This window comes from Callorhinchus milii, unplaced genomic scaffold, assembly GCF_018977255.1.
Source record: "Callorhinchus milii isolate IMCB2004 unplaced genomic scaffold, IMCB_Cmil_1.0 Scaffold5, whole genome shotgun sequence".
In the NCBI taxonomy this organism is placed as follows: domain Eukaryota; kingdom Metazoa; phylum Chordata; class Chondrichthyes; order Chimaeriformes; family Callorhinchidae; genus Callorhinchus; species Callorhinchus milii.
The window spans coordinates 23,690,282-23,717,125 of record NW_024704746.1 but is presented as its reverse complement, the minus strand read 5'-3'; the positions used below and the strand labels follow the sequence as shown (position 1 = coordinate 23,717,125).

The window sequence follows — 26,844 nt, the reverse complement described above, 5'->3', positions numbered from 1 at the left end:
CAGCATGAGTGTTTTATATGGATAAAGGCCAGAGGTAGGAAGGAAGTACGGGTTACAAAGGTCTTCCCAATAACTGTTATGAGTAAGTACAAGAGCTAGTGATTCTGAAAGGTGAAGGAATGGGCAATGGTTGGCCAAGTTTGGGTTGCTGCTAGTTCACTGACAGATTACAAGCCTACATATTTACACCTTATAAATAGGCAGAGGGTTAGCGCGGGCAGGAGGGATGAGAGAGAGAAAGAGGCAGAGTGAACAGAAGACAGAATGAGCAATGAAAACCATGAGAAAATGAATGAATGAATGAATGAATGAATGAATGAATGAATGAATGAATGAATGAATGAATGAATGAATGAATGAATGAATGAATGAATGAATGAATGAATGAATGAATGAATGAATGAATGAATGAATGAATGAATGAATGAATGAATGAATGAAACTGAGAAACGGGGTTTAATCCAGATCACTGTTTAGACCACACGCTCTGTGCACGAGGGAATCCAGCAAGGAATTCTCTGAAGGATGAACTTGGTAAACAGCTGCCCCACTCCTGTTCTTGGTTCTGGGCAGTGCAGTGTAAAGCACGCTCTCTGGTCAGTCAGCAAAGCCTGCCTTTGATCAATGTCACTGAGAAGGGAGGGGGAACCAGGGGAGTTAGTCATGCGATGTTATAGTGTTGTACTTTACTGGATTTGAACAGTTCAAGGTCTATAGCAGTGTAAACGTCACACAGAGCGTCACCAAGTGTACGTGTAAACATATTAGAGAGATTCTCAATCATTATGGGGTAAAAAGAGGACACAAGGTATAGGAATGTGGTGGCAATGATGCTGGTGGAAAGTAACCTTTTGCTGACACTCTCACTTCAAGAGAAATACAATACAGCTCTTAAGCAACAAAGATTATCATATATTATGGATCTATTTCTGACTGTAAATGTTTACTAGCAAATCAAAATGTTACCAGCTACTCTCCACAGAACTAACCTTAATCATCACATGCATAATCCCACATTGTGCTAAGTTAAATTGGGAAGCAAATACTGTATTAAATGTATGGTTCCCAACTAAGACGACTTATGGGAGGTTTACTGTACAAATATTTCCATTAGCTGGAATAAAGTGTGCACTGAATGCTAACATTAATACTATAACCTCTCAAGTATTCAGTACAGTACCAGGCAGCTGTACAAACACACACAAAGAACAGAACTAAACAACATGGTCAAAATTTCAAGTTACAGGAAGAACTATTGGCTCAGTCTAACTGTGACTGACTGAAGAGTCGTCACATGTGAGAGAATATGTTCTCCACTCGTGGATTTCAGTAAAGCACGGACTAGAGCTTTCATAAAACAGTATGCGCTGGTGAAATAGCAATGGATTTAGCTGGAGCACAATCAAATACATAGGGACTGCAGCTTCTGGGTTGTAATATGTGAGCTGAAGAATGACATATGATGCCTGAATCATGATAGTTGAGGGCATTGTTAATCCATGTGTAGTTAATGACTGAAGTGGAAGCATCGAGACCAGTATTATACACTCTCTACGTCCGTTTCTGAGTCAACGGCATGCTGGTTTAGAACCAACCCTCAACTGCGTTCAATACACCATGTGCCTGTACAGAATGGGCTGAGGAATCAATGCTTTGTCCAAATTGAACCATGTGCAGAAAAGTATGACAAAATGGGCAACAGAAGAAACTAGAAAGGAAGATTGGGGGGCAAAAAAGAACTTAATTTGCAGCTTCATAATGGGAATGCCTGGGATATTATTACACAACTATATTTCTGCGTAGATCGTGGTTTTACATTATCAAGCAAACGCAACCAATCGACAAAAAACACACACGACAACCAGCCACAAAATGCCACGATGACCATTCTCAGCTTTTTTAAAAAAAGTTTTGATCCATGCATAATTGCGTCCCTGGCTCAGAATCCCAACGTAACATTCCCGTTCACTCCCAATATCTGGAAGTTCCCAATCCGACCAAAATTTGGACCCAAGCACAACGACGTCCCTTTGACAAAACCGATCATGCATTTGTCAGGATACGCGAGTCATACACATAATTGACGTACTTCACATCATTTGCCAGATTGATGCAGCTGTACATTGGGGTGTGGGAAACACCGGAATAGGTGAGCCCTTTTCAACACAATGTGTTTTTTGGGGAAGAACAAATTTCCAAGCAGCGTAGGCTAAATTGTTCCATTTGTGCTGTTCTATCTCCCCTAATAGTGAGCAATGCAGTATAAGATGGGTTTAGAAACAACTGATGCTCAACTCTCTGCCCTTCTCCCCATTTTTATTTCAATCGATTAAAATCTTCACAATCTTAGCCTTAATTAAGACTACATGCAGAATTTTGGAAAAATATTAAACCCATTCTTAATTCGGAAACTGTCGAAATCCACTTCCAAAGTTATGACTCAAGAACATGAGAATTTTCCCAAATTCGGAATAAATGATTTTGAATCTTAAAGCTGAGCCTATGAGAAACTTTGGGCCTTTGAGTGTCTGGGCATTGTGGGGCCCAATTTGGGTTATGGAACAGAGGCTTCACCTCCTCAGTTTGAAAGAATGAAACACAAAATTGGTTTAGACATTGGGAATAGAGGAACATCAGATTTCAGTTAAATAGGTCGATGCATCTTGTAACACTAATGGGTACAGCATCTTGTTAAAGACCTACTTCTTCTGACTAAAGCACCAAGCTCATGACCTTTGATGGACCACTTTGCTTGAAGGAGGAGACAAACAGTCCGGGGTGGGGGGTGGGGGGGTTGTAAATCACATGGAAAGAGTACATTTAAATGAAGACTTGCAAAGGTTTTTACCTTCTTGGACAGAAATCTTAATGATTAAGAACTGGCAATGGCTGATATAGTGATACAATTGTACATTGGCTGGAACATGAACTATCTGGAAGAAAAAAAGTATTGTCCCAAGCCTCCCTCTTTGCTAGATACGGCTGCAGAGCTGGGCACGGGATTTTGGGGCACAACCATAGGTATAATTTGAGAATGTAAGTGAATAATCTCACTGGGTATCATATATCATCGTATCACTGCCCTTTTCTAAGAACGACACAAATTCCGGATGCCAACTGTATCAAGCATTCCCTCTCCACGTCTACGATACAAATATGGTACAGGGCGGCCAACAAAGTTGAGGAGTTGAATATTTAACTAATCAACAAAGTGATCAAAATATTCCTATGTATTGTTGTTTAGACACACGTGGTGCCTAGCTGGTGCATATCTCAATGCCAACTCCCATATGTTCAGTGGTATAAACTGTGCACCCATTTAAACACTACAGCTTAGGGCAAGATGAACCACACTGTTTTTTTCCCAGGCCCTGTACAGTTCCTATGTTCTTATGTACAGCTGAAGTGCTGATATTTTCGAGCAAATTAGAGTGCATTAGTAATGGAGGCCCAATCAACATGCGAATCAGGGGGATGTTATAGTCTTAAAGTGAGTCAATGCCTTAGAAATGGGAGGAACTTTCAACGAGGACAGAGACAGTTTAGGAGAAGGATTGTTTCTCATAGTGCTGTTGATCTTTCTATTGAATTTAGTAGATAGAAGTTTATCAGAGTTTACACACATTCTCAGTACAATCAACGTACACATGTGTTTTGTACCGATCTACCTTTTAATGGTGTGTGGCTGGAACTTAACTGTTCATCAAATCACTTGGTTTGGTGGGCATCAGATACACTTAGAATCGTGCTCAGTGCTGAACTTTTTAAGCTCTCTGACATGCTCCCCTGCATGGAGGGCACTATATAAGTGCAATTTGTTGTTGTTGCTTCCCCTCTCTAACTATGTTACTGTTATAAATTAGCCCAAAATAAACCTTAATGTTTAAACTCCAGTTTCCTTCACAAGTTGTCCTCTCATATGTCGAACTACCTTGACTGTTAAGCAAAATCAAGAGGTGGCTATCATACAACAAGCAATGCTGCAGCATGGAGAAGATAGGAAACACAAACAGGAACCAGGGTTAGCCACGAGAAACAGCTAGTTTACGACCAGGAAACTTTCTCTCAGCTATCAGCTGTACTAATGTACAAATAGAATGTATACAAAGTACTGCACGTCACAAAATGACAACAAAAAAATAACTGATTTAGAGGTTTTTTTTTTCTCTTTTTACGAACAAAATTGGGTTTAAATATTAAGTTATGCGCTTCTATCGATCTTTGTAAAAATAAAAGAAAAACACACACCTGAAAAAAATCAATTAAGTTGTGCTGGTTATGTGTCAAATTCCACAGATCGGATAAGGAATTGTAGGGGAAGAATTATTCCCTGTTTGTAAAGGCTGTCTTTATCCTCCCTCCCATTAATCCCCCATTAATTAATTGTCTTCTTTGATTTTTTTTGTTGTTGCTTTGATTACACCTTGGAGTCCTGCGTATGTGCAGAACCGTTGTGGCCTTGAACGCTGAGATTACAATCTTCTCTATCCCCGGCTGGTAGCTGCTCCTTCTCTCTCTCCTTCTCTGGGTTTAACTGTTGAACCTCGAGATTGAGGTCGCTGGAGGGACTGGAGATTGCGTATCGGCCTATACGATGCTCTAGCAAAGCCGGGCCCCAGGTCTTGTCCGGTTTATTCGCATTTTTCAAACGCTAAGAAACCAAGGGAGAAAAACAAACAAAAATAGCCGCAGAGTTAAGATACTTTGATGAGCGTAAGACCATCATAGAGCTGTGCCGAAATGAGATCGCGACGGTTAGATTTATAGAATATTACAGAACAGAAGGAGGCCATTTGGCCCATCGTTCCCGGGGCACGCTCTTTGGAAGAGCTTCCCAACCAGTCCTACTCCCACCCTCTTCCCCCCATATCCTTGCAGGTTTTTCCTTTTCAAGTTTCTGTCCAATTCCCTTTTGAAAGTTGTTATTGAATCCGTCTCCACCGACCCTTTCAGGCTGTTGTATTCTGATCAGCTCTTAACCAGTTTGCCAAGTAAGTTCGCAAACTGCGGGCTCCAATGGGGTTTTTATTTAATACTCAGAACACTCCTCAATATCTAGTTCTCTGCCCAAATTCATTTTTTATCAATCCATTTACACCAGAAAATTAAATTTCAAATAGGATGTTTTGTACTGACTGCAGCGGGAGCGAACATTTTTGAGCTTAGCATTCTTTTGTTACCGCATCCTGCCACACTGCTTTCTAAGAACATAATAAGGAAAAACTATTGATACAAAAATAAACTGACTCTTTGAATTAAAATTAAGTTTCCAAATTACATTTCAGAGGAGTGGGTCTCTTACTTAACCCCTTGATGGAATCATTTGCAAGGATGTGTGGAGAAAAGGCAAGTTCTCATGCCTTTGTTTACCTAACAGAAAGTAGTAATAATAATAATAAGTAGGATCCCGGTTGTTAGTCGACTGGCGGGTAACTTTCCAGGGGTAATTATCCCTCCCCCAAAACAGAATAATAATTTGAAAACTCAATCCACGACTGTTTGTGGGGACGCTGCTGTGTGCAATTGGCTGCCGCGCTTCGCCCACAAAATATACAGTCAATTCACTTTACAGTATATCCTGTGAAGCGCTTTGAGACGTCTCGAAGATGTGATAAGGAGCTGTATCAAATGCAAGGATTCTTTTTATTATATTATTATTAAAAACAATGGTTGCTCTGTGAGTAAATGCTATCATCGGATAGAGAGCTATCAGATAAAGAGCAAGGCGATTTAGAAGCAGCCTAATTGATAAGCTCAAATGACATTCTAAACCCAGAGGCAAGCTTCAGCAGTTAATATCTGTCTTCTCAACTTTTTAATAAAAAATGCTGTCACAAATTCACTGAGGGAGACCCATTTTGCAGTGCTATTTTTTTCACGATCCTTTATGATTATGTTGTGCATTTGCATTGCCACATGATATTGGACCTGAAAGAAGATGAATTTTAGGATTGCGTGCCTTTGTGAAATATTGCATTGCTGATGGCCTGAAGGGATATTGATTCTGTAGGACTCCCAGCACCAATTAAGTGTGGTTCAGTGTTGTTCACAGAACTGTTCACTGTCTTGCAGAGATTAGGCCACATTAAATATCAAGCATTTCACATGTGAGAGGGGTTTTCTCACCTATACTATCTGTCTCTCTCTTACTCTTGACTGACCGCAGAAAACAAACTTAATGTTTCAAGAACAAATGAGATAGATTTCTCCTGGAAAATAACAGCTAGGGATACAGTATATAGTTTGTGACACAGCATGTCAAGCGAACTAGATGGACCTTCTTCTTTCGCATAGAAAATTCTTATGTTCTTAGTGGTTTGTCCACTCACTCACCTCCCAGAAGGTGTCGCCTTCTGACATGCAGATCTTCCAAATGGCATAAATGGGGATGCAGATGACTGAGGACATTGCCATTAGGAAACCGATGATGAGAGCCCAGGATGGAAACACGTAATCATTGTAACTGATGGGCTTGTACTGCACCACAGTGAATATCAGTATGAACTGTAATAAAACAAAAATCAATTATTTCAACGATTACAAATGATTATTTAATAGATTAAAAAAAAACATTTCAATGGGTTTGAACCACTCAAACAGGTACCAGAGATTGCAAACCTCTTTCAACTGGAATCCTTACAGCAATCAGAAAGGTAATATTCCGTCTGAGCTGGATTTGATGCCAGTTTCCAGGTGGACAAAAGAACCAGAGGAGAGATGAGGAGAATTTTTTTTACACAGCGATTTGTTATGGTCTGGAACGCACTGTGTGAAAGGGAGGTGGAAACAGATTCAATAATAACTTTAAAAGGGAATTGGATATTTACTTGAAAAGAAAAAAAATTGCAAGGCTATGGGGGAAAGAGCGGGGGAGTGGGACTAATTGGACGGCTCCTTCAAAGAGCCAGCACAGGCACGATGGGTTGAATGGCCTCCTTCTGTGCTGGAGGATTGTATGATGCTATAAGGGCAGAATCCTGATGTGCTGTGTCACGCAGGCAGTTTGAGAAATATGCTTTAAGCCAATGCCATTTCTGGGTGCAAATGTCCCATTGTCTAACAGCATTGGATTTTTAAACACTTTTACAGTTTGACAGGAATCACTTACAAAAATAATACTTGGAGATACAAAACGCCAGCAGATTTGGAAGAAGGCTGGAGGTGGAAAGCCAAGCATCATCTCAACATCCTTAAAGTATTGTTCGTGTCCTAGTCAAATCAAAAGAGACAAGATTTAATAAGTGTAAACAAGCAGAGGCTCTGTGGTACAGCACTGACTCTTATACCCATTGTTACGATTGTGCCATCCCAGAAAATAACTCCTAGGGATTGATTATGTTCCAGCTTTTAGGATTAGTGGTGATGTGCCGTTTACTCGTCTTATCCTGGAGTGAACTGGTTCATTTCCAGAGTAAAGCTTGAGGAATGAACCCTGTCAACATTCATACTGTCCCCGACAATAACAGGAACAGCTCAAACCTGTCCACTCACATTTGTCACACTTGTCTTAACATTGGAGTCAGTGTGGTTTAGGTTTCGGCTTGAAGCCACTCAAGTATTATACTTTGCAGTCGCTGGGCAACAGAGATATGATAGGATTGCTGTGAGCAAAGTTTAGTATCAATCACACCGTCCCTTAAAGCAAAAGCAAGCATGTGGAAGCTGAGAGGCATCTCTAACCACAACCCCGAAGTACGAGTTACAAATGATAAATAATAATAATCCTTGCATTTGATACAGCGCCTTATCGCGTCTTCGAGACGTCTCAAACCACTTCACAGGATACACTGCAAAGTGAATCGACTGTACGTACATTTTGTGGGTGAAAGTGACTCTATTTGGAGAGCTCAGTTATTTCTTACAAATGGTGGTTGGAGACACAGCCAGCGGGAGGATAATACTGCGAGAAAGTGAGACAGGTTTGATTGTGGCAGTGGCAGCTGGATTCAATTTTCTTCGATAAGTATGCCGGCAAAATGCTGAGCGAACAATAATAAGACAAAGGCCTGGACATTCCTTATGCCGTTAAGCACAGTGGCTCGGCTCACACTGGCTTAGAGCAAGGTTTCCCCTATTATATATCTGTACGTGGACAAGAGGCATTTCAACCCCCAGGTGTTAGTAAATGATGGATAGCGAAGGGAGCTCCATCTGCACTGAGTGGAAAAATGTATTTGGGGAGAGATGATCTGAGTTCTTTAAATTATGCATGGACTCCAGTCAGCTGCTGAACAAGGAGATGGGAAATAAAGGTCTTTCAGCAAAACAAAACCCACACAAGCTCAAAGAAAATGAAAGGACACAGCCTTCGAGGGAGTAATTCTAATATAATGTGCTCACTCTATCATTAATGGCCACAAAATGGTTAAAGACCTCCTGCCTGATAACATATATCTTTATTTTAATTGATATTTTTCAGCTGTGTTTAACCCCCTCTTTGTTGTATCGCACCTCACAGCCAGGGAGGAGGATTTTAAATGTTTAAACATGGCAAATGGTGGTTGGGGGTTGGGGGAAAGGGGGTGGGGGGGGGGGAAACAGTCTGGGTGTCGATTTCAAAATCTTCTTACTGTTTTCAAATCCCTACCTCTCTCTCCGACCTGCTCACCCCCCACTCCACCACCCGCTGCCTCCGCTCGGGTGGCTCGGGCCTCCTATTCGTCCCTCGCCCCCCTCCGCTCCACCACACCCCGAAACTCTGGAACTCTCTCCCTCAATCCCTCCGCCTTGCCCCCTCCCTCCCACCTTCAAATCCCACCTAAAGACCATCCGTTTTGATGGTTGTTACCATCACCTCTCCCCTCCCTCTGCCCCCGGCTTGGGGTCAGACTCCCCCACTGTCAAGCAGCTCCGGGATGCTACCCCACGTGAAGGGCGCTGTGTAAATGCAAGTTGTTGTTGTTGTAGATTCAGTCACCGGGTGGGGACCTTTAGGAACACGTTTGTATCCTGCGGCTGGGGAGGAAGAGAGGCTGGCAGGAAGGTGAAGTGTTAGTAGCTGCCATTCCCATGTGGGAGGCTGATTTGTAGTTAGTGCAGGTTGTGTGGGGACACTTGCTGTCTCAGGTGAGCTATGTGGTAGTTTGCTAAAGGACCTCCTGATGCCTTGGGACCTCCTCCCGACGTGGAAGTCACTATAAACGTGTCATTTTGTATACTGTGTTGTAATTCACAGTGGTGCAGCTGGTGAGAGCACTGGGTGGTGTCTGGCCCTCAGTGACCTGGGCAAGGCTATTTATACCACACTTTTGTTTTCACTCTCTTGCAGAGCAATCCATTGGTTTGATGCACATCTTTGAGACACAGGCCGGGATTGAAGCAGGGCAAATTCAGGACTATTTAATCAGGACTATGCGCATTCCCACTGAGACCTACCGTAAATGTACATGATAGCGATGCACATAATGCAGGAAATCACAACCAGAGAGAAGCTGGCTGCATAGTTATCCATGAGAAGCAGCCAGTAAATGCCCGCCTGTTGTATAGATAGAAACGAGAGAACCGTTAGTTTCTGTCTGCATGTGAATCTATTGTAGAAGGTTCGATTAAAATGCTTGACACCGCAGAAGCTGGGTTGCTAAGCGATAAAGTGGTATCTTTTTTCAATATTATATATACATCTATCTTCTTAAATAGAATATACCATCCAGAAAAAAAAAGAGAGACTGGATACAAACTTGATGAGAAACAAAAAGAAAGTATGAACTATTTCTGGAACGGTAAAAGAAAAATTACAAGCATTAATTTGAAAGCAATGACAGTATGAGAAGTATTGCAGTTGTTAATCTGAAATTTGGTTCTACGCTATCGGCTTTCCAGTGAAGCCACATATTGTTTTGGGTGGTGGGGGGTGGGGGGGGGGGATTAGCCAGGTGTTTGACACATGTGGAAACCCATCACTGAGATTTACATACATCGCACCTACACATGTAAATTCCAGAGATAGATTGTTGGAATGGAATGCGCTCTCTCTCTCTCTCTATCTCCCTGGAGGGACGCCTCCTGATTACCTAATTCCGGAGAGTAATAGGCGCAGGTTGGCAAGAGCCAAGGCTTGGGGTGGGAGCCCAGAGTGTAACTGCTGGAGTCTGACCAGCTAAAACCACACAGTTTGCCATTGATATTGCTGTCCGGCCAGCTTTCCCGCTGCTTGACCAGCTAGGAATGCACATCAGTAACTGTGGCACTTGAGATTATAATAATAATAATAATAATAATAATCCTTGCATTTGATATAGCGCTTTTCACGTCAGGAGGACGTCCCAAAGCGCTTCACAGAACACACTGTAAAGTGAATTGACTGTATATTTGTGGGCGAACGCGGCAGCCAATTGCGCACAGCAATGTCCCACAAACAGTCGTAGATTGAAAATGACCAATTTAATTATTGTTTTTGGTTTTTTGGAGGGATTATTATTAGGCTCTGTGTGGAGTAAGGAAACTTGCCCAAGGTTTCGCCCTGCCTGGAATTGAACTCAGGTCTCTCACTTGCAAAGCGAGTGCTCTAACCACTGAGCTACAGGACTCCTGTATCACACGTCCAGCTGTCAGAGGGCTATACTCAAGGCTTTCTGATTGTGACACCTTGAGCGTGTGAGGAGGAGGGAGGCTTTGTATCTCAGCAATGTGATTACACTGTCAATCTACGCAGCTAACTGTCCCCAGAACTGCCCGCCCCCAGTCCCACCGGAGAGAATTAATAAGATACGGTATTTTGGCTCATTTAGTGTTGGTTTGTATGTGTGTGTGTGTGGGGGGGGGGGGGGGGGGGTTGAGGGGTGGAGAGAAGAAAACTTTTGTGAATGTTGTATTCATTGGTGTATTTTAGATAGTTCCTTAAGCCACATGCTCAGAATAAAAGAGTCTGACGTTAAATATTTGATAGTCTTTCCTGGAAAAGGTGTTACATCGCTCTAATCTCTCAAGGTCCTACCAACAAGTGCAAGTTCGATATTGGAAATAAATTAGAGAAGCAAAACCATGGTAATTTAAAGTATCTGCTGCCAAATCACTTGGAGCCACTACAAACAGGTGCACTCTGTCCCTAACTTGTTAAATGGAAATGAACCAAGATCTCAGTTAGTCGCAGGTTGCTACAGTGATCAGATTTCACCGAGTCAATCAGATGAAATAAAACAAATATCAGGGGTTTTATATCGGGAGAAGCTGCTTCCGCTGGCGGGTGAGTCAGTAACCAGGGGACATAAAGTCAAGATAATTGGCAAAATGAACCCGAGGGGAGGTGGCATGATCTTACTTGTGTAGTTAGAGGAATTCCCAGCAGAAAGCCAATGACAGCAACGGCCAGAGTCACCAAGGATTTCCGGGTATGAATCCAGTCACTGCCAATCTCATCAACGATAGCAGTGACCAGTGTTTCCAAGAGGCAGAACTTAGGAAGAAAATAAACATTAATGGCATTATTCATTGCATGGTCAGTATTTTGCACTGTGTAACATGCACCACATAGTATGAATTACAAGGGTTTGATCTATCATACAGCGCACATTATAGCAGTGTATAAAATAACGTAAAATGCATATCATATAATAGTGTGAAGCATCCGTCATTCTAGTGGTTCTTTATAGTACAATCAATTCATTCTAAACTGTAAATTGCATTGTGCAATGTGAATTATACTCTTTATACTCTATGGCGTATAGTTTACAAACTACAGTATATTGTTACTATAGAAAGCACTTCAGAAGTTCTAATTACTCGGCCCTAGTCGCTAACTATGTTTTGACATTTTGTTCTTTTCCTTTCATTCTTCATTGTGGTCTAACTGAAGGTTTCTACTCATTACAGAACAAGGACATCCAGATGGTATCGTGGATTTGTTAGGTCAGGGTATCAGAGATACAGGGCAAGGGCGGGTAATTGGAGTTGAGGTACAGATCAACCATGGTCTTACAGAATGACAAACAGGCTTGAGGGGCTGAATGGCCTCCTCTTGTGTCTATGTTTCTATGACAGAGCTGCAGCTTATGGCCAAGTCCATGCTGAGTTGGCTGGTCTCAGGTGGGGTTGTACAGCGAAGAGGCTAAAGCTAAGCGGACGCATTCGAGTTTGAAGCAAATAATAGAAAGCGCTTCTCACCTGTGTGCCCAGTCCCAGAAGAATCAACATGAAGAAAAAGAGAATGGACCAGAAAGGGGAGACTGGCAGCAGGGTCAGGGCTTCAGGATAGGCCACAAAGGCCAAACCAGGACCATGATCTGCCACTTCCGACACTTCCACCCCCAGGTGCGAGGCCATGAAGCCAAGTATGGAGAAGATGACAAAGCCAGCATAAACACTGGTGGCGCAGTTAGTGATACTGATGATGATACTGTCCCTGGCACAGAGAAGGAGCAGGAATAACACGTTACATTCCACAGAATTGGAGAGTTGAGAGGCAAGCATCATGAGAACAGAAGAATTTGCTGGGCAGGCAAAAAAGGCCAAGGTCCATCCCGATCGCCTTCCACCACCATCATCAAACATCCAGCGCCATCGCCTCGCCGCTGACCTCACTTCCTGCACACTTTGCATGCCCACAAGAGCAGGGAATGCTGTGAAGGAAGTGAGATGAGTCGTGCTTCTTGCAAATAGCACACATGTTTGGTGAGCAGGAAGTGATATTTGCAGCAACATGACCTGACAACCTGCTGAAATCCCCGGCCTGGATACAGAGGCGGCGCACGAGAGACAGAGGCCCTCAGAGGATCTGACAGTAGATCACTCTACTCCAATTACTCCTCTGTTCCTCAATGACTTTACCAAACTGAGCAAATTGTGCCACAGGTCAAAGAACAAATATCCTGTTCTTTTGGAAGACTGCATCCCAGGTACAGTTCAACTCAATGTATTTCCTTTTTGATTTTTAAATCATTGTGTAATAATTTTGTTTTCAGCAATTTTCACACGCACACCACACACACCACATACACAAACACACAAACACACACATACCACATACACACACAGCACACACACAGACCACGTACACACACCACACACACCACATACACACACCACACACACCACATACACACAACACAAACACACACACAACATATACACAACACACCACATACACACACACACACAATGAGCATTTTCCTGATCTTCATTCATGCATCGTTGAAATATTGAAATTCTTGACAATGTGATGAATGAAAAAAAATATCATCGAACACCACTTGTTTTTCGGCTGTGACAGCAGTTATCTCACCCCACAAAGGGTTTAATCTCTGATCCTATCACACCAGGCACTGGCTCCTGAGCTGCCCTGACGAGATATGTGTCTTTTAAATACTGAGAGTTGAGTTTCCGAGTAGTTCTGAAATCTCCTGAGCCAGACACCATGATTTTGACATTCATAATAATTCCTATTGAATGCTGATTAAATTCTCGGAACAGACCAGAACCAACAAACATTAGACAAACACAGAAATTACCTGACCTTTCCTGCCTGTGGATCACAGAACTGTGAGGCGCAATTGAACACATCATTGGTACTTTATAGCTTAGGTTATTTGCTGAAAGGATGTACTATTTGGATATCTGTTAGGATTATGTTGGAATAAATACCTAATTTTTAAATTATAATTGATTTATACACTTATTCTGTTCTTTTTTTAAATGTAGACACACAACCTCATTTTTTTAAAAAAGGAATTGAGTTTCATTGATGTCATTTTTTTGACATAGAATTACACAGGTCATTCAGCCTAACTAATCCGTTTATAATCCACAAGAGCCCTCAATGAGGGGTTGCAATTCCTGGAATCCCTAACCCCAACTACTCCTATTTCTCAGCTCCTATACCGCTCTATTTCCCTTTTCCTCGTGCATACAATGTGGGGTCTAAAAGGTGACTCTTTAATAAGAGGCTGCCAGATCTCAGCCAAGCCACACAAAGATATATACTGTTGGTCGAGACTAATCCTCTCTATGGCCATGTGCACTGAAAATGTAGGTGGTAGATTGCCACCTTACTGTGAGACACGAGTTTGCAACAATAATATGTGGAACAGTATCAATAGGAATCCCCCGTTACTTGGGCTTGAAATCATTGCACAATAAAAAAACAAACAGAAACCGTAAGCGATTTTACACAAAGACTTCAGAAACGATATCATTCTAGAGAGGAGCAATCTACTTGGGTTTGGATGGCAATAGTACAGATAACACCCACAAACCTGTAGCAGTTATTGTGAAACTTGTTGTAAGATGCCATTGTTATCAGACCGCCCCAGGCACATCCCAGGGAATAGAATATCTGGGAAGCAGCATCACCCCAGACCTAGAGAGAGCAGAAAGCAGTCAGTCTGCAGCCTGGATGAGACCAGTTTATTTTAAAATAATAATAATAATAATTTGTTTACTTCAATCCACGGCTGTTCGTGGGGACACCCCTGTGCGCAATCGGCTGCCTCGTTTCGCCCGCAAGCACACAGTCACTACACTTGACGGTATATTCTGTGAAGCGCTTTGAGACGTCTCGAAGATGTGATAAGGCGCTGTATCAAATGCAAGTCAATATTCGCCTCACCTTTGCATCTAGAATCTTGTCCCACTGTGGGGTGAGATAATACTTAATGCCATTGACTGCTCCATCCAGAGTGATCCCACGGATAAATAGAATGGTCAGCACTACATATGGGAAAGTCGCTGTAAAATACACCACCTATATAAGCAAGACAGAAATATTAATGTTCTCCATGCTACAGTGTCCAATGGTACTGGCAGACAGCAACAAACACCCTGAGTTATGTTTGCCCTTATACAGGGTGACCAATGTCATTACAATGTCTAATGAGTCTTAAACAAATGATATTTTTTGTTTAAATAATAGGGTAGATATCATGACATTTTGGTCACCCTGCATTACTGGAGCTTCTCACAATAATTCTTCCACCATACACCCCAAAAAAAACCCTCATGACCTTAGCCTTAAAAACTAAGATAGTGCTCAAATTTCAGCAGGAAATAAATGAAAGCTCCAAAATGAAAACAAAATCTAAGATTTGCACCGGGTTCGATTGAGACATCCACAGCTGTCGGCTCTGTATTGCAAAGCGACAGCGCTCTACTTACTTTTCCCGAAGACTTGACCCCTTTAATGAGGCAGAGGAAGACTACAAACCAAGCCACAGCCAGGCAGCCGAGCAAAGGCAAACGAATCTCCCCAAAGGTCCCAATGTCACCGGAGACCTTCAGCACATAATACCTGTGAAAGAAAAGTGTTACAGGCACAGTTAGCAGGAAATAAATGACTTGTTTCTACCCTGTCTTCTGTGTTCACAGGATCTTCAACAGCTTGGGTTGGCAGGACAAATGTCTCCATCGATGTTGTTTCTGACTCTTTCACTCCAAACATGGACCAAGTGATGGACCAGATAACATCATGGAACCAGCTGCCAATGGAACCAAATCGTGTGAGTATCATTCAAGACTGGAGCCAAACCGAGAGTTAACTTGCCTGCTGGGAATTCAACAGCTGTAGTTCCTCGTGTGTTTTCAAGTGAAAATATTCTGAAATAATGTTTACACCGTCTACTGCCACTCTTCCTATGTGTTGAGTATTTTTGTTTCCGTCAAAATTAAGTGAAAACGTGTGTGTGTTTTCTCCTGAAGACCTGCTTCGTAGGATTGATTAATTTTAGACCATCAGAGAAGGGAGTTAGGAGTGAAAGCAATTAGAGATGTGGGGATTGTTCTGCCTTTCCTCAGCTCTGAATGAGACGGATTGATTCAAAAGAGCTATTGTTTCCTTCATGATTGTGGTTCTGACAAAGTCCTTTAAATATGTATTTTCTTACTTCCTGATGTTGAATAGCAGACTGCGGTGTATTTATATCCACAATCCAATAGGAAAATATTAGGCTCCTGTGGATTCAGTTATGACTTATTCTGAAACAATATTGTCTATTTTACTTATCCAGTAAAATTCCTTTCAAATTGTTCTGTCCAAGTTTAAAATTAATCGATTGTTCTCAAGAATGTGCCTTTTGAGTCCCTTGATACTCATATTGGACCCATTTTAACCGCAACTATAATTTCTATCATAAAAATATGATAGAAATTATGATAATATGCAGTCGTTATTCTAAATCCAGTGAGTCATCGTTTGAGGTGTCAGACAGTGCCTTGCGTAATCTAATGTGGCTTCATATCTGTGATTCCTCTCCATGCAAAGAGACTGTCTGTGGGATGCTGCTGTGCGCAATTGGCTGTCGCATTTCGCCCGCAAAATATACAGTCACTACACTTTGCTGTATATCCTGTGAAGCGCTTTGAGACGCCGCGAAGATGTGATCAGGCGCTGTGTCAAATGCAAGGATTATTATACAAGCTGTGGGTCGACAGCAGAAATAGTTTGACACGGGACTGACCGAGAGAGAGAGAGGGAAATGACTGAGTTTGCTCAGTGACACAATCGGGACTGATTGTTTATTTAAGGTAACGCATTCTCAGAAAACGAAGGGACACAGAGGGAACACTGCAGTTGATTTAAGTTGCGTTGACAGCAATTAGATGAAATCTCACCACAGGTATATGCCTGCAGAAGGGCTTCTCAGACATTAGAATATTGAACAACAGAAGAAAAGCCAATGTTCTGAGTGACCGCACTGGAAGACCTCAAAGTGAAAATCCAAGGTTTGAATACCAGCGCTGGGAGAAGAAAGAGTCTTCTGTGCTCCATTTTCAAATGTTTTCTTGTGGACTTAAAGGGAGCTTTGTTCATTTGAATTGCCACGTGACCTTACATGTTAAACGGGGAGATACTGAAATAAGTCATGGCATTTCTCAGTGGGTTCAAGGCTTCCAGGTTTTTATGGCTTTGAAGCCGCAGGTGACAAGTTGCTGGTTTAAATAGTGCTATTTTGGGGCGTAGAGCTGGCATCTAAAACAATGGGAGACTTGTTTGGAGTCAGCATTTTCTGACTTGCAAACAAACCATTCTTCAGCGTGAGAGAGCACCTTCAGATGTCGTAGTAAAATTGGAAAAAGATGCATGTGTGGGCTTGTGGGCGGCACAAAACAAAACAAAAAGCAAAACACAGTCACTACACTTTACAGTGAATCCTGTGAAGCACTTTGAGACGTCTCAACAACGTGATAAGTCACTGTAGCAAATGCAAGGATTATTATAAAGGGATTAAACTTCATCAATGTTAGATATTGCTCTGATATTAAAAAGTCTTCACTTACTTCCAGTACTCCTCACTAGGACTGGTCCTCTTCATTGTACTGTTGACCAATGTGGAGACGTCCTGTGACAGCTCGGTCATGTTGGTGGTCCTGTTGCTCTGCAGGACGCTGCTGCAGTTGGCTGTGTTCCACCTGTTGTTGCAGTAAGTCCACGGCAGAAGGCTGTTCATGGAGGAGAAGAAGTAGTAGAAGGCGAGGCAGATGACCACATTGTAGTAGATCCCAATGTACGTGGACACCACCATCATCCCGTAGCCCACTCCTGTTAACAACAGCGCGAATCGAAAGTCAAGGACTGGATGATGTAGACCATAATAAACTGTTTTATCTTGTACTGAACAGTGGATCCAGAGGCCACGGCCTGCGATTGAAGTGGGTAAATTCTGGACAAATCTGCTGAGACACTATTTCAGGGAGACAGGCGGTGGAAGCAGAAAATGCAATTTGTTTTAAGAACAAACGAGATAGATTTCTGCTCGAAAATAATATCTGGGGAGACAGTCTATAGTTTGGGACACGACGTGTCAAGAGTCTGCCAGGATAGTGGAAGGCAAACTAGATGGACCTTGGCCTTGTTTTGCCAGCAAATTCTAATATTCTTATGCTCTATTTTCCATGACAACATTGTTCTGTTGTTTGAAACTTCATGCTCCTGCCAGCTAATAGTGGGGGGACTAAAACGGTTTCCATATCTTGCATTAGATGTTCCCAGGTCCTGTTACAGCTCAAGCAAGATACAGAATATACCTCTCTCTGTTCTGTCTAACAATGTAGCTTCACCCCGATCTCAAACAAACATTTCCTACTGTGATAATCGGAGTGAGCAATAAAGTAGATCACAAGTAACAAAGGCAAGCATTCGTAGGAAAGGAAAGGACCAATGGAAAACACAAGTCAGAGAGAAAAAAGTAACACAATAAAGATTGTTATAATCTGAGATCAAAATGTGTGTTTGAATAGATAGGAAAATATTCAAGGAACACATTCAGAAAACACAGAGAAAATGTGTTGGAACGCAAGATAGTGGAATCTTTTTTTTTGTATTGATTTGATTTTCAATAGGAGACTCTTCAGCAAGTCCCTGCTTCATATGTTTTCATTCTGTTACCAGCAGAAGCCTCTATTATATTTGCAGCTATTTAAAACCACCTGATCAAGGTACGAATCAGCTGTGGATGTCACTTTACCAGGTTTGTAAAGAAATAAAGGGACAATAGCACAATTGATCCCATGTGGATTGTTCTCTCACTAACACGTTTCTGTTTATAACTGTCAGACCATAGAAAGTTTAATTGCATCAAAAGATGCAAATCACTTTACAGCAGTAAGTGTCACGTCCACTGCAGACAGACCTTCCCAGAGAGGTGTGTAAACTGATATTTTGCACCAGGCTCCTCCTGTCTTGTCACAGAATAACATAAGAATTTGCTGACGAGAGGAGACTGGGGTCCATCTAGTTTGCCTTCCACCATCCTGGCAGTCGCTTGACATGTCGTGTCCCAAACTATACACTCTCCCCAAATATTATTTTCTAGAAGAAATCGATCTCATTTGTTCTTGAAACAAACAACATTTTCTGCCTCCACTGTGTGTCTGTCCCCCTCGGGAGCCTGTTCCATAGGTTTAGTCCCCGCTCATTGAAATCTCCGCAGATTTCTTCTGAATTTACCCCCTTCAATCGCAAGCCGTGTCCCCTGATTCTACTGTTGAGTTCAGACTCTGCTTGAACCCTCAGCCTTACACAATACAGATTCATGTTAAATGCTCGTTCCTCTCCAGGCTTCTGGTGGTGAATCCCATTCCTATCCTACACAGCCCTTGGCATCACTCACTGGGGATATACTGTCTTACCTTTGAACATGGGATTGACCTTCCAGACTCCCAGACAGCCTTGGCTGGTGAACTGGCCGAAGGACAGCTCCATAAAGAAGAGAGGGATACCACAGAACACCAGCATGATGATATAGGGAAACATAAATGCACCTGTAAACAAAAAGACACCATTAACAATTAGGCAGCTAACATGCATTGGAACACCCAGTACTAATGTTCATTTCCAGATCCCAATGTTCCTCCTTTTACGCCAGACCGGGTATATTTAAGCCACATACATTTATTTTTCTGTCTGGTTCGAAGTGTCTAATGACAGAGGATGATGAGCAGTGATCTTGTGTAGAATTTACTAAATGTTTTTTTTCTCTCCAGAAGCCAAGATCATGTGATTTAATAGTCTTATAAACAGACCAGTAATATAAACCAGGGAGTTAAGCTTCATTATGCTAATCGTGTCAGTGGTTCTGCAGTTTACTAGACGCTAATGAATACGTAATATTAGCTGGAAAGATCATACCAGAGACATGCAAATTAGAGAACTGCTACATGCATAATTTAGGTCAATTGATGTACTTTGTCACAGAGTGTTGTGTCAGCCTGGCTCAGTTGGAAGCACTCTCTCCTCTGAGTCAGAAGGTTGTGTGTTCATCGGTGTAGGAGCTCCCTGGCTCATTGCAGGACTTGGAAGGGCAGGCCAGTCACTGGGGGCAGGGAGTCAGGCCACTCAGCTCCTGTTAACCCCACGGAAACCCATCACCAGAGTATCCAAACCACAGTGTAGGCCGGAGCAAGTAAAATAAGTCGTATTTTGAACTCATATAAGTGCCTGTCACTCAATAAAATGAGACTCTAATGTTAATCCACCTACACAGACAAGCTAATGCTTTTACACTTCAGACATATATTTACGCACAACATTGAACAACACCAACGATTTGCTGATATGTAAGCAGATACACAGCGAAAACCACTCTCCCAAGAACACACAGACAAAGCTGTACACTTACCACCAACAACAGCGACAGCTTGCATTGACACAGCACCCCTCACACAGGGTAGCATCTCAGAGCGCTTGACAGTGGCGGAGCAATAGCAATACACACACACACGCGCTCACACAGACTGCGACAATGACACAAATGCACATTTGCACAGAAACAGACACTATACAAACCTCCACCATTTCTGTAGCACAGGTAAGGAAACCGCCAGACGTTGCCAAGACCCACAGCGTACCCAACGCTGGTCAGCACAAACTCAATCTGATTGGACCAGTTTCCACGCCGGACATTCTCGTCTGTTTTCACTGTCTCACCCGGCACAGCCCCATTCTGTAACAAACACAAGGCAGGCAGTCAGCGTTCTGCCGTATGTTCAGCACTGCAGCCCCTCAACATTGAGAGTATTTTTAAGATGTTTCTTCTTCTTTACCTTTGCCATTTTGGGCACCATCCCCGAACAGAACGTAAAGGGAACTTATTATAAATAACATACACAGAAACTAATTTGTGACTTGAATAGTGTAATTCAAACCAAGGGCTTTTAATGATGTACAACAATAACTTGCCCTTTGACATTACTATATTCAGAAATGTCTAGTGTTTGAGGCATCCATCGGTCTCCAAATTTTAATGGTGATTAATAAACACCTCTTTTGGCAGTCAAATTAATTAGCGTTGGCTTGTGTGTTAGCTAATACAGATCTGGTCAAGAGGTGCAAGAATTGTCCTGTTGATTTAACATTAATCAATCAGTAATTGAATTACTCATGTCTAATTTTATTTCAGAGCACTTCAAGTGATTCAGACTGACAGCCAACACATTGGAAAGTAAGCGACAGGCAGATGGAGTGCAGGCAGATGGCATCATTACTCCAATAGTCTGTCCCACAGAATGGTGGACTGCATGTCATGCCTACAATTCCTCATACAGCAGACTTCTGATCTCAGGTGTTTCTGTTGCACATTGCGGGGGGAACATTCTGAAACACGCATTCATTAATCGTGGATTAGATAAGATGATAAAAAGATTGAGTGTTAAAGACACCTGCATAAGCAAAAGACACTGCCTGCTGTAGTAACTAGGATTAAGAAGTCAATATATTTTTTATATAAATAGAACAATGTACTGCTGTGTGTAATTGGCTGCCGTGTTTTGCCCACAACATACACAGTCACTGCACTACACAGTGTATCCTGTGAAGCGCATTGAGACGTCTCAATGACGTGATGAGGCTCTATATCAAATGCAAGGATCATTTATTTTATTTTAACTGGAGTGGCAGCATCGATAATTCAGTGATTTTATTTTTTCCTTGAAACGGGAAGAATGTCAGTCAGACCAAATGAGTTACATGTGACATCTTACACTGCGAGATACAGGGTCAGCGCGTTACAAACAGCTGCGCAGTTTGACTACAGGCGATTGTGCGCAGTCATTGGTCTCAGAAGCCAGGCTTTTCAATAGGAAATGGAACTTGTCCAACACCTTTAGTTGCTTGGGTTTTGGTTAGGTTGCTGCACAATATGCAGACTCCAGACAGTATTATGTATAATGAATTGCTTATTTCCTGGTAATCTTCTGCCAGAATGAACCCCCCCCCACCATCCCCCCAAGTAACCTTGTAAACACTATTGTATATTGGAGTCATTTCAAACAGTACATCAACATTTGTCTTTGCCATTCTTTTGTCTACATTGTGCCACTACATTTATGGTGTAGGTGTATAATTGAGTTGGCTGATTCCTTCCTGTGAAACTTCTGATATATGTAAAGAAGAGTGCTCAGCGTGTACGTGTTTCTGCTGGGACGTGAAAGCGCTACACAAATGTAATTTGTTGTTGTTGTTACCGTGTTACAGGACATATCAGTAACGATTAATGAGTCAGTAAATCAGCAAAGGTCTTCCCATCACATGTTACTACCTTGGTCACTGCCCTTCAACAGAATAACTTGTGAAACTCGCTACTCTTCAGGTTGGTCTCAACTAACTCATTTCAATCAACTCACAGTGACAATGTGCTGTACCCATTTCAGCTCCCAGCTTCCCACTGAATGAATGAAGGACGCGTTACAACGATGAAGCCAAATGCAGGGTTAACCAGCCGGTTTGTGATGGTTTAGGAGCCTTCGGGTCAAATGTTTATTGTGTGTGCTTTATTGTTGGTGCAGAGGAGACTATTTAAAGATTTACAGCACACAGAGAGAGAGAAAAAAAGCTGTGTTAGAGAAGGTGAGTCTAATCCAGTGCCACCGGATTGGCAGCAGATCCCACCCAATTAATTCTGGTCTCATTCCGTGAGTGTTTACAGCACAGAAAAGGCCGAGGTGATAGATCTAGAGTGCTAGTTGCTAGGGGAAAAGGGAAGGAGAGGTCTACACTTTACACAGAAAATCTCTTGTTGCACATAATCCATAACTTATTATTACCCGCCAGCTGTAAGCGTTTGCAAATTTACAATGAAATTGAACAAAAACAAGGCTGATGCAAAGCCTCATGTTGTGGTTTAAAGCAGATAATTGGAATGGGGATTAGAGGTTCTTTAACTTGTAGGAATCACATAACACCAGAGAACAGTTGTACACGATTTCGTACTTGAAAGAAGAAGCGATGGAATACCGTGTGGCCCCCTTGTACCAACCTCCACTTCAGGTCCTCGCTCCAGGGACATTCATTGTTATACGCTAACCCTCTGGGATCTAAAGAGCATTTGCATTAAAGGGGTAAACGAGCGGGTCTCGCTAGTTTGCACTCTCTTGAGTCTTGCACAGGGGTTAACCATTTTGGCTTGGGGTATTAAAACTTTAAGACACGCTAGGCCTTTTCACATGGGTTAAGTACACGATTGGATTGAGTTATCTAACATGATTAAGGGGTTCAGAAGCCAAAGCTTGAATGGTTTGGAAAGTCATTCAAACTCAAATCACCTGTTATTTATTTAATGTTACGTAGACATCTTGAGAAGTATTTGAAGCCCAATTAATTTACAGGATTCACGGCCCTAACAATATGACCATATGACAGCAGCAACAAACCATGACACTAGAATGACTCATAGTTACTCATAATGCATAAAAAGACGCAAAAAAGAAGTTGAGAGACAGAGACTGGAAAACTAGGAATTTGTAGGAAAAAGATGACTTCCACTGGCTTTTAATGCTCCCTTAACATAATGGAACAAACTTCACTTTTGAGGACTATTTTGCTCCCAAGACCAACTGTAAACTCCCGAAATTTGCTGATAAGGATTTCTGTCTCTGACCCATAACTGTAACAATGCTGAACAGGAACATTTCGAACAGAGTTAGCCAAGAAGCCGCACAATGTGAATTGGATGGAAGAATGGGTGGGAAATTTCCTTTTCACTTGGTGTTTGAAGCTAAGCTAAGAGTAGCGGAACAAGTCTCCTTTCTCACTGTCTTGTCTTTCAGCTGTAACATCTGAAGTGAAATGAACCAGCAGAAGGTTACGACTTCACAGCACAAAACTGCTCGTAATTCAGCACTGATTGACACTCTCACTCTGGGGATGCTGTAAGGATGGCTTGTGTGGCCATTACTTGTAAGACACTATTGTTACTCAAACATTGAGAACATTTGATTTGCATCTAATCTAATCCACGACTGTAATCTTTCAGCGCCTTGGGACGTCCTCCCGCCGTGAAAGGCGCTCTATAGATGTAATTTTGTTGTTGTTGTTGTTGTTGTATGGGGGTGGAGGGTGGGGGGGTTTCTGAGGCTGACACTGCAGAAAAAAATAAACATTAATTTCCACAACGCTTTGATATTTCTTTCTCTGGCAGAGTATAGGAAATCATGAAAATATAAGGACAATTTTTTTTAAAAAAGAGGCCAAAGAAGATGGCCAAAAATCTCCAAACTGTTGGCAGCAGAACTGTGGCCTGTCGCGGGTGTCAGAAAATAAACAATGGACCAATTTGGATCAGCTGTTCTCTTCCAGTTTCTTCACTCTATCTGGTTCTAATCTAAACATTTCACATATCTTTATGACAGGCAAAGTGGTTGCAGGACCGACTGCTGGTTTGTTGTCTCCAGCTGAGTTTTATAACTTTTCTTGAATTCTGTGCAGAGTTCAAGACGATCGCAGTGACGTTATTCAACCCAGAAGTTACCAGCGGAGGAGGAAACAACAGCACTCTCTATGGTGGAAAGATGAAACATTCCACAGGTTTGGCCCAGAGGCCAGCAACACATAATAATAATAATAATAATAATAATAATAATAATAATAATCCTTGCATTTGATATAGCATCTTATCATGTCTGTGAGATGTCTCAAGTTGCTTCACAGGATATGCTGTAAAGTGAATTGGCTGTATACACAAATGTATTCCAGGCACCTGGATGTGTGAAGAAAACAATTGATAGCTGGGAAAACAGGCCTCATTTAAATTAAAATACTTAGCAAATTTACAGTTCAGGGTTGCAGCCACTTAAAGTAACATGTCAATAAAGAATAATAATAATAATAATCCTCGCGTTCGAATTAATGCCTTTCATGTCGTAGAAACAATCTCAAAGAGTTTCACAGGATTGTATTGTGACGTGTTGCGGCTCTATTTGTATGCAGGAATGCTTGTCAACAGCAAATTCAAATATCTGCAGGCCCTGACTGTTTGTTATATAATTTTCCGCTGTTATTCTGCAAACCTGATGTAAGTATGCGGCAAACACAATCCTAGTGTGTGCCAAATAATTATGAATCACGGTTCATGTGGAAGGCATTGGCCTGTCTCATAATTTCACTCACGTAGTTTGCAACCTGAGAAGACATTCCCAGTTATCCCCACGATTTTCTGTATGAATCACCAGAATCCTTGTCACTGTTAATTTTGTCACCAAAGGGTGGTGGAAATCTGGAACTCTCTGCCCCAAAAGGCTGTGGATTATGGCTGGATCCATTCACATTTTCAAGACTGAGGTGGATAGCTATTTGTTAGGTCAGGGGATCGAGGGATACGGGTCAAAGGGCAGGTAATTGGAGTTGAGGAACAGATCAGCCGTGATCTTAGAGAATGGCGGAACAGGCTTGAGAGGTTGAATGGCCTCCTGTGTTTCTAAATTTATTATTTGGTATTTTATTAGATAGAATTTCTCAAACTAGCCATAAATTGCGAGAAAAAAACAAAAGAACAGCTTTCTGTATCCTTTAATTACCGGGCTAATTAAATAATTCAATAATTATTGGAAGCTGGGAGATGATCTTTGTTTGCATTCAGACCCATCGTTTAACTGTGCGCCTCTGACCAGAATCACTGGTATTGTTTCAATGTTGTCCGGGGATTGAACGAGTTCCAAGTGGCTGAGTGACAACTCAAGGCTCGCAAAACTGATCTAAACATAGCTCTGATAATTAAAGGAGTCAGAGGCTCAATAAAATAATAATTATTATTGGGAGAAATGCTTTGAATTGCGCACAGAAAAACGTGGTGTCATGTGGCTTTTTTAAAAAAAAACTTTTTCACCTCCCCGGCTACTATCTTTGTATTCATCAAGTCGTTATTGCCTACAGATGAAATTATTATTTTGAGTACTCCATGTCAGCATCTAAGTCAATTATAGCTCAATTAGATACAGAATAAAGCTCCTTCTTCCCTACCCAACATTGGGGCCTAATTTGCGCTATTTCTCTGATTCACGCAATTAGGGATTCAACGATGTCACAACAGAAACCGTGCAAAAACCCTGTTCCAATGGGAGCTCCAATATAGAGTAGAGTTTTCGTCGGGATGAAAGGAATACAAATGATATTTAATCACATTAAGACATGCTGTACATCAGACCCGGATGTTTCAGTTTACAGCCAACTTACAAATCACATTGAGTTTCTGACAAAAGCCTGGGTACCAGCTCCGTTACTGTAACATCACCTCAACCCCTTCATATGGACAGTGTTGTACACAGGATGATGGAACCTCACGACTCCTTGTTAGGATCAACTTGAACAACCCGTTGTATTGTTTTATCCATTTCTTTTAACTGTTTGTGGGTTTTTTTGTTTAAACCTACAGTTTTGAAGGCATCGTGGAGGGAGGGAGGGAGGGAGCTGAGAGTGATGTGGTCTACAAGAGTGAGCTAAGGCAGTAGGACAGTCCCTCTGATCATTGAAATTTATACAGTATGAGAAAAATTTGCCATCAAGTGTATTTGCTATTCATTTAACCTGAAAACAAGCAGCGTATTTACTATCACAGCAGAAGATTAAGTCGAGGACCAACTGTCCTCCTTAAACCTTTAATATGCTCGTTGCTTTACATTTTGTTTCGCTCTTATCCATTGAAAGTGCTTCAGGGCAAACAGATGTACCACAGTTACTTCATTAACCACATGCCTCATTGGCCCACATGCAGTGCACTGATTGGAAGTTGGCATGCTGGCACCACAAATGGTGTACGGACAGCCAACAGCATCAAATGAAGTTTGTAGAGCGCCTTTCACCCCTGTAACCAGGCAAGGATTAACCGTATCTCAATCATCGCAGCAGATAAAAGACGACAGGAAATGTAGGTTCAGTTTAAAGAGAAAGTGAGCCTTCCGTTGACACTTTCTCCTCTCAACTGAACAAGTCCCTCTCAGCTGTTCACGGGCTCTGGCTATGATTGAAGATCAGCACTAAAGATCTGCTGTAGCGGCTGATGATAATAATAATACTAATCCTTGCATTTGATATAGCGCCTTATCACGTCTTTCCATTTCATTCACCAACTGCTGAAGCAGCTGTGAAACGTTACCGTTTAAGCAGCAAAGACAAATATTGATGGGAGTGGAATCTGGTGCTAATCTCATCGT

The 26,844-nt window shown here is 41.9% G+C and overlaps 1 protein-coding gene across 5 annotated transcripts in view; it reads right to left on the bottom strand.

The window, feature by feature from the left end:
* Positions 1-393: 393 nt before the first annotated feature.
* Positions 394-26,844, bottom strand: part of slc6a9 (solute carrier family 6 member 9) — an 80,967-nt gene continuing 54,516 nt past the window's right edge. For all 5 annotated transcript variants that reach the window (XM_007899922.2, XM_007899928.2, XM_007899925.2 and 2 more), the window contains 12 exons: positions 20,210-20,366; positions 19,054-19,185; positions 17,203-17,464; positions 15,085-15,217; positions 14,540-14,674; positions 14,187-14,290; positions 12,100-12,337; positions 11,258-11,392; positions 9,376-9,475; positions 7,109-7,209; positions 6,334-6,504; positions 394-4,651 (listed from right to left, as the gene is read on the bottom strand). In XM_007899922.2, coding sequence (XP_007898113.2) covers positions 4,418-4,651; positions 6,334-6,504; positions 7,109-7,209; positions 9,376-9,475; positions 11,258-11,392; positions 12,100-12,337; positions 14,187-14,290; positions 14,540-14,674; positions 15,085-15,217; positions 17,203-17,464; positions 19,054-19,185; positions 20,210-20,366 — 1,902 coding nt within the window. In that variant the 3' untranslated portion in view covers positions 394-4,417. The remainder of the gene's footprint in view (positions 4,652-6,333; positions 6,505-7,108; positions 7,210-9,375; positions 9,476-11,257; positions 11,393-12,099; positions 12,338-14,186; positions 14,291-14,539; positions 14,675-15,084; positions 15,218-17,202; positions 17,465-19,053; positions 19,186-20,209; positions 20,367-26,844) is intronic.